Source organism: Elgaria multicarinata, chromosome 3 (genome assembly GCF_023053635.1).
Source record: "Elgaria multicarinata webbii isolate HBS135686 ecotype San Diego chromosome 3, rElgMul1.1.pri, whole genome shotgun sequence".
Lineage (NCBI taxonomy): Eukaryota > Metazoa > Chordata > Lepidosauria > Squamata > Anguidae > Elgaria > Elgaria multicarinata.
Window position 1 is genome coordinate 166,358,951 of NC_086173.1, and position 16,507 is coordinate 166,375,457.

Consider the following 16,507-nt stretch of genomic DNA (forward strand, 5'->3'; position numbering starts at 1 on the left):
ATGTGTGTTTTACTCCTCACGGCTAGAGGCTCCCTGAGTCCAGAATGTTCCTTATAATCTTTTCTTTTTTACATTTAATTTTTTTATTTTTCCACAGAACACAGACAAACATTGCATATAATACATACAAACAAAGGTATACATATAACAACTAGAATTACACTAAAACATTTAAGGGTGAGGTTAAAGTACATTTTTTGCCCTCTTCAAATAAAAAATGTCCATTAATTCGTTAATGACCATTTATTTTTGTTGTTTATTCGTTCAGTCATTTCCGACTCTTCGCGACTTCATGGACCAGCCCACGCCAGAGCTTTCTGTCGGCCTTCGCCACCCCTAGCTCCCCCAAGGTCAAGTCTGTCACCTCCAGAATATCATCCATCCATCTTGCCCTTGGTCGGCCCCTCTTCCTTTTGCCTTCCACTTTCCCTAGCATCAGCCTCTTCTCCAGGGTATCCTGTCTTCTCATTATGTGGCCAAAGTACTTCAGTTTTGCCTTTAATACCATTCCCTCAAGTGAGCAGTCTGGTTTTATTTCCTGGAGTATGGACTGGTGTGATCTTCTTGCAGTCCAAGGCACTCTCAGAACCATTTCTATATGACCATTTATATATCAATCATTTATCAATCAATAAATATGACCATTTATATATCAATCTAATTCAGTTTTTCTTATACTTTAAGTCTCATACATTGGATTTCCAGATTTATGGTTCTTTCCTCTCTTTGCCCATCTGAATAATAAAATCCATGAACAAAGACATCATTTTTCTCTGCCTCTTTCAGATATTCTATCAAAGGTTTCCATTGGAATATAAACATAGCTGTTGAACTTTCTCTCATTATCGCTATATGTTTTGGCAGCTTTGAAAGATGCAAAATGTTCCTTCTATCCTGATACGACGGAACGTAACTTCAGCTGCCTAAAATCATGAGAGATAGTTTAGTCCATACTGTTATGCGGTTGAAAGCTTTTCGAAGAACTGGGCATGTTTAGCCTGGAGAGGAGAAGATTGAGGGGAGACATGGTAGCACTCTTCAAATACTTCAAAGGTTGTCACACAGAGGAGGGCCAGGATCTCTTCTCGATCCTCCCAGACTGCAGGACACAGAATAATGAGCTCAAGTTAAAGGAAGCCAGATTCCACCTGGACATCAAGAAAAACTTCCTGAGTGTTAGAGCAGTACGACAAGGGAATCAGTGACCTAGGGAGGTTGTGGGCTCTCCCACACTAGAGGCGTTCAAGAGGCAGCTGGACAACCATCTGCCATGGATGCTTTAAGGTGGATTCCTGTATTGAGCAGGGGGTTGGACTTGATGGCCTTGTAGGCCCCTTCCAACTGTGCTATTGTATGATCATTGCATCTATCTACTTTGGACTGGTGGAAGTTTAACTAGAGCTCAAAAGCAATTCAACTCCTGCTAGTTGGGCCTGGCACTCTTTACACATTGTTTTCTGACACGCCTTAGGAGGAGCCAAACTGCAGTGTGTTTTGCAGAGTGTACACATGCATTTCTTTGTAAATCATTGTGTGTTTCACATTTTGCTTCTGGATGTGACGTCCTTCTGCATTTACTTCCCCTTTAAACCTTCTCTCCTCACTGGGACCCCTGGAGAGCTTGCTGTTTTTGGATAGGTGGAGCCAGGCCACCCCAACTGCTTAGTTAGGGGGATAAGTTAGTTAATTTCCAGTTTATGGTCTCTGTTCATTTGGGGAAGGGTCATGTTATTCGGGGCCCTGAAGGGTGGCAAAGGGACCCCCGTGCCATCAGGTATTAGGTAGCCAGGACAGAGTGTCTTTCTTTGGGTGGCTCTGAATCAACAGCTTGCGTGATGTGGCTTTTATTACTCTTTTAAAGTTGTTCACTGCTGTGGCCTTTTAGTTTCATTGTAACTTTTAGACTGTTTCCCCCCCCCCACACACACACCCTCCCCTGTCTCCTGTTAATTGTTCATACGCTCAGGGCCTTACTCTGATTTAATAAATTGCCTGAAGCCTTGGTGAAGTGTGGTTATTCTCAGGTGAACTGGCTCCAGTTCCAGTGTTTCACTGAGAACCGGTGGGAGGGGGGCGGCTGGGTTGGGAACTTTAACCAGGTCTACCTTGTGTGCCTCCTTCACAAGCTCCACTTTAATTCCTACAGCGCAGTCTCTGCCTCAAAGGAGAAATTGGCAGCCAAGGCAGGAGACGGTTTCCAGTCCTGGTGGGAGCAGAGATGGAGAAGAGCGTGAAGATGGAAGAGCAAAGCTTTGCAGGCCCTGAACCAGAAAACGTCTCCTGCAATATCCAGGAAGGGAGCCGTGCAGAGCCCTGGGAAGGAAGAGTGCAGCAGGACCAGCCTGGGAGCAACACCTGCTCAGACGTGGAGCTTCAGCCCTTCAGGGACTTCTGCTTCCAGGAGGCCATGGGGCCCCGAGGGGTTTGCAGCCGTCTCCACCACCTTTGCTGCCAGTGGCTGAAGCCAGAAAAGCACACGAAAGCTCAGGTGCTGGACCTGGTGGTCATGGAGCAGTTCCTGGCTGTCCTGCCCCAGGAGATGGTGAGCTGGGTCAGAGAATGTGAAGCGGAGACCAGTTCCCAGGCGGTGGCCCTGGCAGAAGGCTTCCTCCTGAGTCAGGCAGAGGACAAAGACCAGGTGAGAGCATTTCATCTTGATAACTAACAGGGACTGTGTTCTTAATACTTATCTCAACTTTATTTTACATGTACTTTAAGGAAAGGATGCCCCAATTTCCAATGGTCCAACCCCCAAGTATAGTTGCTCTTCATGTGTAGAGCAGGCCCTCATTGGAGGATAGTTAAGCTAACACTGGATGGTTAAAATATTCAGTTCCCTACCAGAGGATGTAGTGATGGCCACCAATTTAGATGGTTTAAAATGGGGGTTAGACAAAATCCTGTAGGAGAAGGCTGTGAACGGCTGCTAGTCCTGATGGCTATATCCTACCTCCAGGTGATGGACCACTGTGGGGAGAGAATGCTGGACTAGATGGACCCTTGTTCTGATCCAGAATGGCTCTTCTTAGTTTCTCATGACGACAGGAGAACTGAATGGGTTTGTGAAGTTCTGGGGAAGGAGGGGATCCTTCTTCAACTGCTGTCAGAGTCCTCCCAACAGAACAGGAATAGCATTTGTACACACCAACCCCCCGTTTTTACAGTGGAAAATGCTGGATATCAGGCAATGTCTGGGAGGTTCTGTCTTTCCTTGTGGCTGGTGTTCTAGCACTTTGCTTATACAGTCATAGAATCATAGAATAGCTGAGTTGGAAGGGGCCTACAAGGCCAACGAGTCCAACCCCCTGCTCAATGCAGGAATCCACCCTAAAGCATCCCTGACAGATGGTTGTCCAGCTGCCTCTTGAAGGCCTCTAGTGTGGGAGAGCCCACAACCTCACCAGGCAACTGATTCCATTTCCGTACTGCTCTAACAGTCAGGAAGTTTTTCCTGATGTCCAGCTGGAATCTGGCTTCCTTTAACTTGAGCCCGTTATTCCGTGTCCTGCACTCTGGGAGGATCGAGAAGAGATCCTGGCCCTCCTCTGTGTGACAACCTTTTAAGGATTTGAAGAGTGCACTCATGTCTCCCCTCAATCTTCTCTTCTCCAGGCTAAACATGCCCAGTTCTTTCAGTCTCTCTCCATAGGGCTTTGTTTCCAGACCCCTGATCATCCTGGTTGCCCTCCTCTGAACACGCTCCAGCTTGTCTGCGTCCTTCTTGAATTGTGGAGCCCTGAACTGGATGCAATACTCTAGATGAGGCCTAACAAGGGCCGAGTAGAGAGGAACCAGTACCTCATGTGATTTGGAAGCTATACTTCTATTAATGCAGCCCAAAATAGCATTTGCCTTTCTTGCAGCCATATCGCACTGTTGGCTCATATTCAGCTTGCGATCTACAACAATTCCAAGATCCTTCTCATTTGTAGTATTTCTGAGCCAAGTATCCCCCATCTTGTAACTGTGCCTTTGGTTTCTATTTGCTAAATGTAGAACTTGGCATTTATCCCTATTAAATTTCATTCCGTTGTTTTCAGTCCAGCACTCCAGCCTATCAAGATCACTTTGAAGTTTGTTTCTGTCTTCCAGGGTATTAGCTATCCCACCCAATTTTGTGTCATCTGCAAATTTGATAAGCTTTCCCTGCACCTCCTCGTCCAAATCATTAATAAAAATGTTGAAGAGCACTGGGCCAAGGACTGCCGTACCCCACTCGTTGCCTCTCCCCAGTTTGAGAAGGTTCCATTGATAAGTACTCTTTGAGTCCGATTCTGTAGCCAACTGTGAATCTACCTAATAGTTGTTCCATCTAGCCCACTTTTTGCTCTTTTGTTAATCAGAATGTCATGTGGTACTTTGTCAAAAGCTTCACTGAAGTCAAGATATATGACATCCACAGCATTCCCACAGTCCACAAGGGAGGTTACACGATCAAAAAATGAAATCAAGTTAGTCTGACAGGACTTGTTCCTGACAAATCCATGTTGGCTTCTAGCAATCACCGCATTGATTTCAAGGTGTTTACAGATTGACTTCTTTATAATCTGCTCCATAATTTTCCCAGGGATGGATGTCAGACTGACTGGTCTGTAGTTCCCAGGTTCCTCCTTTTTGCCCTTTTTGAAGATAGGGACAACGTTAGCCCTCCTCCAGTCGTCCGGCACCTCACCCGTTTTCAATGATTTCATATACAAAGGTTCTGAGAGTTTTTATGCCAAGGCTGAATTCACAGCCCCCTGACAAAGATACAAGTTCTTGTGCTGTGTGTCTGGACATCAAGAAAAACGTCCCGACTGTTAGAGCAGTACGACAATGGAATCAGTTACCTAGGGAGGTTGTGGGCTCCCCCACACTAGAGGCCTTCAAGAGGCAGCTAGACAATCATCTTTCAGGTACTCTTTAGAGTGGATTCCTGCATTGAGCAGGGGGTTGGACTCGATGGCCTTGTAGGCCCCTTCCAACTCTGTGATTATATGTAAACCAGTTTCTGGGGAACGTGGGCAGGAGGGTGCTGTTGCACTCATGTCCTTCTTGTGCTCTTCTTACATTCTTATGATCACAGGAGAAATGAATGGGTTTGTGAAGTTCTGGGGAAGGAGGGGATCCTTCTTCAACAAGTGTCAGAGTCCTCCCAACAGAACAGGAATAGCATTTGTGGAAGCCAAACTGCTGTGTTTACAGTGGAAAATGCTGGATATCGGGGTTGAACTCTTAGCCCCCTGACAAAGACACAAGTTCCTGTGCTGTGTGGCTTGGATGGTAGATCAACTTTAGAATGAGACCTGAAAGGTAAAGTGATTGGGAAATGCTGCCCTTGGCCTTGACCTGAGCCGTTTCTTTCCTTCTCTAATCCCTCTTCTCTGCCTGGGATCCTCACTCCTGCTCCAGTTCGAGGGGATGTTGGCCAGAGCACCCGCAGATTTCCCTGAGGCAGAGAAGGCTCCACCGGGCATCACACAGAGGCCGCTGGAGAGGTGGATCTTGCAGGAGGGGGACGGAGGACCCTCCTCACTGGGTAAGGATTCGTGTATGTGTTTTCCCATGGTCTCCCTCCCTCAAGTACGCCTGATGTCCATGAGTTATCTTGATGTTCTCCTTTAGCCTGATTTTGCTGGGGGAGATACTCAAAAAGGAAATGTTTAGTAATGTGGTTCAAGGGTATCAGACCCACTCCGGCCCGGTCTTACACACTCAGCAACTAAAATCCTCCTCCAGGCTCCTACTAAGAGAGAAGATCAGAGGACGACAACAAGGGAGAGGCCTTCTCTGTGGTGGCCCCCCAGCTGTGGAACTATCTCCCCAATGTGGTTCACATGGCACCGACATCGTTATCTTTTCAGTGCCAGGTCAAGCAATATGTAATTAGCAATATGTAATCAGCAATATGTAATTAATTAGCCTGGGTCTGTTTTTTTAGGGTCATAGTTTTAAAACTTGTTATAGTAGTTTTATATGTATGTGTATATTGTATGTTTTCGCATTTTTAAATATTTGGATATTGTTTTTAAGTGCTTCGGCTATGGTATGGTAAACAAATGCAATCAATAAATAAACACTGAAAATAAACAGTGAAAATGGGAATAGTTAAGAATGTTAACTTACCTTCTCACCTTCCCACCTTCTTTACCTTCCTCACAGGGAGCAAAACAACCTGCAGGGGAAGTGAACTGATCCTGGGGGGTCCTTCTGGGCCTCCTTCACTTGGTGGTGGAGTGGAAGCGGTTTCTGCACAGCCTGGGCAGGTAGGGGAGTCCTGGGGGCCTCCGTCTCCTGCACATCTCTTTGGTCCTGGAAGAACCTGCCCCTTTAGCCTTTGCTCTTCCCCAAGATGGCGGCTAGGAAGGCCTTGAAGGTCACTCACAATGCTTTGGCATTCAGAAAGAGGACCTCACCATCCTTGTCTTCATGGATTGCTACATAATGCTTAAAGAGAACATAATTTCTTCTTCTTCTATCAGGGTCTGGTGACCTTTGAGGAGGTGGCCGTGCATTTCTCGGAGGAGGAGTGGGCTCTGCTGGATCCAGGCCAGAGGACTCTGCACAAAGAAGTCATGGAGGAGAATCGTGGGATCCTGGCCTCTCTGGGTAAGGAATGGGATTTCTCTGGGTAAGGCTCCCTCTCTGCCTTCTTGCCAGATCCTGGAAGGTGGAATTTCAACTCTTCTTTCTTTGTGTCAGTGCAGAATACAAGTGTCATTGACTCCGAAGACCTGACAAAACATTGAGAAAAGCCCATTGATGGACTTGCTCTGTGGCAGAGATGGCTGCCAACCCATCTTACTTTGCTGCTATAATTGCATCTGCGTAATATTGAAGATGTTACAGATATTATCTTAATGGTCTCCATGGAGGACAGGAAAGTTCAGCCTTTAAAGAAGACAGCTCTGGACAGCTTGCTTTTCATTTTAAGATATAACTAGACATTAAAAATAACCATTAGAGTTGAATTCCCACTTTCCAGTTCCCAGTTAAATGATCAGCTAGGATAAAATGGCAGATTTTAAGTGTATTTTATTTTTACAGTATTTTATGTTGTTCATTTATTCTCTGAGCTACTTTATATGAGATATTCCAAAAAAATGACAGCATTGTATGGCAGTCTAGTTCTCAGTTCTATTGATCATCGGGATATTTAATATGTTTAGAAGGATCTGCCCTGCCAACGATATTTTTTTTTTAATCCTGTGAATTAAATCAGCAACCATTTGTTTTGTTCCAAGATTTCAAGATGATTTCTGTGTTTATACTTGCAGGTGATCACAGGGAGAGCAAGAAAAATGGCCCACACCAGAGAAGGGAAACTGAAACTGAAGAGAAGAGGGAAAACGAATCTATTTCTTTGGAAGGATCAGACGTCTGTGAAACTCCAATACTAGAAGCACCAAGTAAAAAGAACATTCGTAAAAGAAAGAAACAGAGTAAAACTCAGATTATTCATTCTAACAAATATCAAAGGTTTCAGTGCTTAGTGTTTGAAAAACAATTCACTTTCCACTCACAACTTAACTTGCATAAAAGAATTCACACTGGGGAGAAGCCCTATAAATGCTTTGAGTGCGAGAAGAGCTTTGCTGACAGCAGCAGCCTTAAGCGGCATCAAAGAATTCACACTGGGGAGAAGCCCTATAAATGCTTTGAGTGCGGGAAGAGCTTTTCTCAGAGCACAAACCTTAAGCATCATCAAAGACTTCACACTGGGGAGAAGCCCTATAAATGCTTTGAGTGCGGGAAGAGCTTTGCTCAGAGCAGGAACCTTAAGCTGCATCAAAGAATTCACACTGGGGAGAAGCCCCATAAATGCTTTGAGTGCGGGAAGAGCTTTGCTCGTGGTATACATCTTAAGAGTCATCAAAGAATTCACACTGAGGAGAAGCCCTATAAATGCTTACAATGCGGTAAGAGCTTTTCTCGGAGCACAAACCTTAAGCATCATCAAAGAATTCACACTGGGGAGAAGCCCTATAAATGCTTTGAGTGCGGGAAGAGCTTTGCTCAGAGCAGGAACCTTAAGCTGCATCAAAGAATTCACACTGGGGAGAAGCCGTATAAATGCTTTGAGTGCAGGAAGAGCTTTACTCAGAGCAGCAGCCTTAAGCTGCATCAAAGAATTCACACTGGGGAGAAGCCATATAAATGCTTTGAGTGCGAGAAGAGCTTTGCTCAGAGAACACACCTTAAGCGGCATCAAAGAATTCACACTGGGGAGAAGCCCTGTAAATGCTTTGAGTGCGGGAAGAGCTTTTCTGAAAGAAGCAAACTTAAGCTGCATCAAAGAAATCACACTGGGGAGAACCCCATGAATGCTTAAAGAATGGGATGAGCTTTGCTCACGGTGTACAACTTAAGAGTCATCAAAGAATTCACACTGGGGAGAAGCCCCATAAATGCTTTGAGTGCGGGAAGAGCTTCGCTCGAAGCACAAACCTTAAGCATCGTCAAAGAATTCACACTGAGATGGTTTTTTATGAGATTGAGCAGATAGTGGGATTTAAAGTAGAGGTCACACCAAGGATTGCACTACTTTCACCGCAAGAAGAACTTAAATGCAATAAAGAAACGAAAGAGCTAATAACGAACCTGCTGACGGCTGCGAGGCTGATTGTAGCTAGGAACTGGAAGATGCAAGGAGACTATTGTATTGAAGAATGGTATAAAGAAGTGTGGGACATTGCTATAAATGATAAATTGACATGTAATATTAAAATGAAAAAAGGTATAGTAAAAACGAATGATTTTGAGGGTATATGGAAAAAGTTCCTGGAGTTTGTGTTTTCTAAAGGAAGTGGGAAACCACCAACAGATGAAACTATGAGTTTTTGGAAACAGGAATGAGATCCCGAGGTGGGGGGAGCACTGTTATGTTTAGTATAAATATGTTTAATAGGCAAATGATGTTAAGGTTTTTTTAAAAACAAAAACAAAAAAAACCAAAGAATTCACACTGGGGAGAAGCCCTAGAAATGATTTGAGTGCGAGAAGAGCTTTGCTCTGAGCTCACACCTTAAGGAGCATCAAAGAATTCTATTAAAGCAGCCCAAAATAGCATTTGCTATTTTTGCAGCCATTTCACAGTGTTGGCTCATATTCAGCTTGTGATCTAGAATAATTCCAAGGTGGTTCTTGTTTGTAGTATTGCTGAGTCACGTATCTTGTAAATGTGCATTTGGTTTCCTTTTCCTAGGTGTAGAAATTGGCATTAATCCCTATTAATTGTTGTTTTCAGCCCAGCACTCCAGCCTATCAAGATCACTTTGAAGTTTGTTTCTGTCTTCCAGGGTATTAGCTATCCCACCCCATTTTGTGTCATCTGCAAACTTGATAAGCGTTCCCTCAACCTCCTTCAACTTTTAATAAAAATGTTGAAGAGCACTGGGCCCAGGACTGAGCCCTGCGGTACCCCACTCCTTACCTCCCCCCAGATTGAGAAGGTACTGTTGATAAGCATTCTTTGAGTCTGAGTCTGTGGCCAACTATGTATCCATCTAATAGTTGTTCCATCTAGCTCACTTTTAGCTCTTTTGTTTATCGGAATATCATGGGGCACTTTGTCAAAAGCTTTGCTGAAGTCAAGATATATGACATCCGCAGCATTCCCACAGTCCACAAGGGAGGTTATGCGATCGAACAATGAGATCAGATTAGTCTGACAGGATTTGTTCTTGACAAATCCCTGTTGTCTTCTTGTAATTATTGTATTGTTTTCAAGGTGCTTACAGATTGACTTCTTTAGAACCTGCTCCAGAATTTTCCCAAGGACGGATGTCAGACTGACTGGCCTGTCTTTTCCAAGGGCCCTGTTTGAAGAAGGGACAACGTTCGCCCTCCTCCAGACATACGGCCCCTCACCCGTCTTCCATGATTTCGCAAAGATAATAGACGGTGGTTCTGAGAGTTCTTCCGCTAGCTCCTTCATTTCTCTAGGATGCAGTTCATCAGGCCCTGGAGATTTGATCTCATTCAAGGAAATTAGGTGTTCCTTTACCATTTCTTTCTCAATCTCAGACTGCAATCCTGCCCCCTCATACTTGTGCTTCACTTTTTCCAGAGGGATCATAGACCCGCTTTTGGGAAAAGATTGAGCCAAAGTAGAAATTCAGCACTTTAGGCTTTTCTTTGTCATCTGTTATCAATTACCCATCCTCGTCAAGCAGTTGAACCACCATTTCTTTCCTGTGTGTTTTACTATTCATGTGTCTGAAGAAAGCCTTTTTATTGCTTTTAGCATCCCTCGCTAATCTCAGCTCATTTTCAGCTTTAGCCTTCTTGACGCCATTTTGGCACTTCTGTGCCACCTGTCTGTACTCTTCTTTTGTAGCCTGGCCTTCTTTCCACTTCCTGTATGTATCCCTTTTTTGTTTTCAGATCATCCCTAAGCTTTTGGTGGAGCCACATTGGTTTCTTCTTCATGTAATAAAAGTTCAAGTTTGTTTTGTTTGTTTCCCACACTCTGGACATTAGCATATAGGCATCGAAGACCATGTGCTTTATAATCTGGCTTTGTTCCTATATTGTTTTGGACTATATCTTGGGGCACTATTGGAGCTGTTCTCTGCGTTAGGATGCATGGGCCCACATCTGTTGTTGCCTTCAAGTTTAGGTCTCCCAGCCCCATAAGATTCAGTTTAAAGCCCTTCTGATCAAGTTCTTTATGCTGTGGCCAAGCTTATTTGGTAACTATTTTTGACAAACATGAATTTTATGTTATTTCATAATAATTATGTTAAGGTTTGGAATGAAGTTAAAGGTTTTGCAAGATGGGAAAAGGTTCAACTGTCACTTTTGGGGAGAATTGCAACAATTAAAATAAATGCTTTGCCTAGAATGTTATTTTTGTTTCAAACAATACCCATTGTAACATTGAATTTACCATTTGAGCAGTGAGAGAGAGAGAGAGAGAGAGAGATCTATGTTTATACAGCAATAAAAAAAACCAAGAGTTAAAATTAAAATATTGCAGGATGCAAAAGAAAGAGGAGGGCTGGGCCTACCGGACCTCAAAGTGTATTTCTTGGGCTGCTGTTTAATGTGGATGAAAGATTGGGTGTTGATGAAAAATAGGAGACTGTTGGAACTGGAAGGATACGAATAGAGATTTGGATGGCATGGCTATTTGTGGTACGATAAAGCCAAGGTTAATGTAGAATTTAATAATAATGTAAACCAAGGTTCTGTCATAAAATACCACTTTGGGTATCGGCCCAGGGGGCTATTTATAGAAGGGAATTGACAAATATGCCTAAATGGTTGACATATAATGATGTATTACAAATGTCACAAGATGAATATCAGTTAAAATCAAGGGAGGAACTGCTGAAAGATGGTCGTACGTGTTTTGGTATGTACAAATTAGGTTTCCTTGTGCAAAAGTCGTGGAAAGGTTTAAAATAGACACAAGAATGGTGGGTTTGAGCAATCAAAATCTGAATTTGAAATGAAGTTATGTCCAAATGATGAACATGTTATCTCAAAGATGCATAAACATTTATTAAAGTACGAGACGGAGGATGAATAGGTAAAAGACTATGATAAAATGGGAAAATATGGTGGGGGAAGGTTTGAAATGTTCATTATATTCAAGACTTAAAGAGAATTTTTTAATATGATGTACAGATGGTATATGTCTCCTGTAAAATGGGCTAAAATGTATAAGAGTCCCTCGGAAAACTGTTGGAAATTAGGAAGAGGAGGAGGAGGAGGAAACGTTTATCTTCTTCGGTGGACTTGTAAAAAAGCCAAAGCATTCTGGATACAAATACACCCTTGAATTCAAAAAAATTCTCAAGACTAACATACAAATGAAACAGGAGCCTTCCTTCTGGGTCTAATAGATAAACAGCTGAAAGAGAAGGGGGGAACTTTATTTCTATATATGACAACGGCAGCGAGACCGTTGTATGCACAAAAATGGGAGAATGAAACACCAACAACGAATGAATGGATGTTGAAGATGTTGGAGTTGGCGGAGATGGCAAAACTCACATCGATAACGAAAAGTCCACATCCACGTTTATATCTGAATGGAAACCTCTGATAGCATTTTTGCAAGAAACAGAGAGAAAGGATGTATTTGTCTGTGGAGATATCGTTAAGATAGAAGAAAGAAAAGAATGTGTTTACTGTGTTAAATGTAATGGAGGAACGAGAAAAGATAGTTCGCATTTCTGATATGAAGAAAGCCAAAAGTACACCTTAACCATAGATGATTTTTTAATTGTATTTTTGTTTGTACTCTTTGTAATGTTCTTGTGGTATGGATGTCTGTGATGTTTGAAATAATAATAAAAAATTATGCTAGGAAGACATGTGGTCTGTGACTTTGGGCAAAAATAAATAGAAGGCAGTAGTTTTTAAATGACTAATTTATATAAGGTTCCTGAAAGCACACAACGACCCAAACCACTAGTGAAGAGAGATGATTAACAAGAAACCCATTTATGGTTTGGGTCGTTGTGTGCTTTCCGGCACCTTATATATATCAGACTGTGCCTTTGGGGACAGTACTGTACGGATGCCAGGGGGAAGAATTTATTAAACAGCGCCCGCCTTGCCTTGCCTCACTGGTCACCACCACTACCGCCACCTCGCCCCATGCTGCTGCTGCCACTACTGCTGCCGCAGCAGCCTCTCCCACAGGGATTGTCCATCCAGGCGCAAATATTCCCCAGCCAGGCTAATGGCGAATGCGATCTGTGCACTTTCCTGGAGTCCAGAAAACGTGCAGCCTGCTCCCCCACGCCCCCCACGCTTTCCCCAGAGGTTTTAAAATAAATTGAAAATCCCCCCCCCCCCCGGAGCCCCCCAGAGGGTATGAAAACCCGGAGATTCTGGGGGAAACTGGCCAGGTGGTTACCACAGCTGCACACCTGGAACAATCCTCATGGCCATGGGGACTCACAGCGTCAGGCAAAGTTTATTCCTCCTAGATGAACAGGCAAGTGCTTCAGCCAGGACTACTCCGAGAGCTTTGGAAGGTGCTGGCTCCAGGGAAAGTTCCTTCCCCACAGTCGGACATGCTGTGGGGACTTTTCTTCCACATTTTCAGCACTCCATGCTTGTGTGAATTTTCTATGGGTCATCAAGGTTGATTGATGAAATATTCTACTCCAATTGTATTCGTTCTCCTGTAACGGAGGCTTTTAAAACCAAGGGATCTGCTCTACTGAAAGGTGTTACTATTAGAATTTACTGGACTCTTCCTCATGTGTGACCTTCAAAGTAGGGGTGTGCACGGACCCCCCGCTCCGCTTCATTTCCAGATCTGCCGTTTTCGGAGCGGCCCGCTTTGCCCCACCCCCGCTCCGCCCACTTCCGCTCCACTCTGCATGGAGCTCCAGATCCGGATTGGAGCTCTGTTTTTCCCGCCATAGGGTTGCATTGAAAGCTAAAAAATTATACAACGCTTTTTCTGTTCAAGTTAGAAACCTCAAACTCAGCACCATGAAAGCTTATCCACGTGTCCACACGCACGCCAAGTTTCAAGCAAATCCCATCACCCCCTTATTTTTGGGGAATTTTTGAAAATCGGGCACCCCATTCAGACCCCTTGGGATAGCTCCGTCAATTTGCATGTTAGAAACCTCAAACTTGTCACCAGGACAGCTTATCCATGTGTCCACACGGACGCCCAGACTCAAAGCAGTCCCATCATCCCCTGATTTTTGGGGAATTTATGAAAATCCAACACCCCTTTCCATAGCTCCGTCAATTTGCACGTTAAAAAAACCCTCAAACTCACCACCATGAAAGCTTATCCAGGGATACATAGGCACGCCGAGACTCAAGTGAGTGCAGGAAGGACTTCTCCCCTGAGTCAAAGCCACACACACACAACATCCCTGCGATGTGGGCAGGGGAGGAGGGAGGGAAGGCAGGCAGGCAGGCAGGCAGGCAGCAGACATTTCTGGGGGCATAAGGAAGTGAGCCAAGGATAAGCCAGTAATGCATATAAAATGGAATAAATAAATAAATAAATAAACAAAGGAGGGGTGGAATTAAAAGTAGCAGTGTTGCTGAATAAACAACAAGAATAACTTTTAAGAAAAGGCTATATCTGTCTTTTACCAGTAATAGGGGGACGTGCCTGGGGGAGAGGGAAGCAGCTGCTAGTTCGACTCATGAAAGCCATTGCTTCACCACGAGCTGAGAAGTAGAACTTTCACTTCAACTCATGATAGGCATTGCTCCACCACTACGAGAAGTAGAACGCTCACTTCGACTCATGATAGGCATTGCTCCACCGGGTTACTCTCTTTGGAGGGCTCTGATGGCCCTCCAAGTACAGGAGAGAGTGGGGGCACGTCCACAATGAGATGCCCTAGGGGAGCTCATCCCCTTGCCCCACATCTTTTCAGTTGTTCCCCAAAGTTAGGGTGAGTAGCAGTGCTGTGTTTCTATCTCTTTTTATTGGCTTAGTATATGATTTCAGGTTGTGTTTGTGCATTTGGTGGGGCTACTGTGTTAAAAAACACTGGGAAAAGTCCGTTCAGATTAAGAAAGAGAAGTTCCCAGAATCCCAAGTTACCTGTTTTGCCTATCCCCTCCTCCAACTTTGGGATCATGGGATCATGACCGGGAGCTGACTCTGCCCCTCAGCCCTTTGAAAAAGGTATTTTTCCCGCCGATTTTTTTTAAAAATTCTAGCACGCGACCCGCACCACACAGAGAGGTGAGAGTAGTCTCAAAATGACCTCCATCCACGACTCTCTGTGCACAAGAATTTCCAGAATGATAGCTTAAAAACCAACGCAGTTATCCCCGAGTCTTTTCCGCAATGCAATCCTATGGGCGAAAAGCCGAAAATCACCGTTTGAGCCGCGCTGTTGACCCGATTTTTAAAAAAATTCTAGCACGTGACCCGCACGACGCAGAGAGTAGTCTCAAAATGACCCCCATCCACGACTCTCTGTGCACAAGAATTTCCAGAACGATAGCTTCAAAAAGAACCTAGTTATCCGCGATTATTTCCCGCAATGCAATCCTATGGGCGAAATGTTTTCAAGATGGCGACCGGAGCGCTCCGCCTGAACTAGGACCTCCGAAAAATGGGCGCTTCTCTTCGCCTTGCTTCTAGGGGTCCGTGGCCCGCTTCTACTCCGCCTCTGGGTAAGGCGGAGCAGGCCAATCCGCTACTGCTTCTACGCTCATAATCGGAGTGGAGCACATGCCTACTTCAAAGCGATTTCAAGCCTTTGCTATGATGGACGCTGACTGCACAGTTTGAGCGCTGATGGAGCTTCTGCCTGCATGAATTCTTTGATGCGATTTAAGACTTATTGCATGACTACAACATAAATAAATACTACTACTACAATGCCAAACAATGCAACACAAGAAGATAATCACAATAAACAAAATTAATAGTCAGAAATATAAAATCAAATTATACTGAATAAAACCTAAGTGCAGCTGACTGAAAGACAAGGACTGTGCTATGTTTTCTCTGCGGGCAAGTATGGATTTTCTTTGGGCAAATGCTTTCATTGGCTTTAATATGTCCTGCTTTTATGGATGAAGGGAGCCCTGCTATTCACGTCCTAAGAGAGGGCGGAAATCATTGTTCGCTTCCATCCCTTTTTGGGGTTCAAGTGCAGGGAACAGAGGGGGCTTAGAACGGAGCCCTGGGATGCATTGGGAGAGAAACTCTGGTTCATCAGCAGACCTCTTATTTCGAGGAGGGCCGAAGGTTTTCCTGCCTTGAGCCTGAGATGGATTCAGACCTGCTCTCAAAGAAGGGGTCAAGGTGTGCAACAAGAGGCCACTATGAGCAGAAGTTGCCATGAGTGTTGTACTCCTCACGGCTAGCGGCTTCGTGGGTCCAGAATCTTCCTGTACCTTGATAAGGCCTCACCTAACATTAGGGTGACCCTATGGAAAGGAAGACAGGGCTCACGCATTTCTAACAGTTGCATAGAAAAGGGAATTTCAGCAGGTGCCATTTGCATAATATGGGGAACCTGGTGAAATTCCCTCTTCATCGCAACAGTTAAAGCTGCAGGAGCTATACTAGAGTGACCAGGTTTAAAAGTGGGCAGGGCTCCTGCAGCATTAACTGTTGTGATGAAAAGGGAATTTCACCAGGTTCCTCATATTATAAAAATGACACCTGCTGAAATTATTGTTTCTATGCAACTGCTAAAGATACGGGAGCCCTGTCCTCCTTTTCATAGGCTCACCCTATTTAACCTCTCTCTTTTTAGAGCATCTATTCATGTTTAGAGTTCTGAAGGGCACCAGGTTGGGGAACGCTGTTCTGCAGCAAGGGCAGGCAGCAGGACGGAGGGCTCCCATGCCGGAGGCTGCGTTACGCACTCAAAGGGGTAACGGCTTTTGATCCCACAAAAACCCCAAGTGCAGATGGGGCAGCGATGCTGCTGGGGGGGATAAAGGACCCCCCCCCCCATTGTGGAAAAGCCCCCTTCCCAGGTCCGTGTCTCCGCCAGGAGCCTCTGCGGCTCTCTAGTGCTGCCTCGACCGAAGGGTTAAAGAGGCGGAGAGGGGGCTGGGA

The 16,507-nt window shown here is 44.6% G+C and overlaps 1 protein-coding gene across 1 annotated transcript in view; it reads left to right on the plus strand.

Annotated features, from left to right (window-relative positions):
• The window catches only part of LOC134395749 (uncharacterized), a gene marked incomplete at its 5' end in the record, with an annotated part of 243,620 nt that overhangs the window by 107,754 nt on the left and 119,359 nt on the right, over window positions 1–16,507 (plus strand). Inside the window, 1 exon segment of the mRNA XM_063121911.1 lies at window positions 7,582–8,305. Coding sequence (XP_062977981.1) covers window positions 7,582–8,305 — 724 coding nt within the window.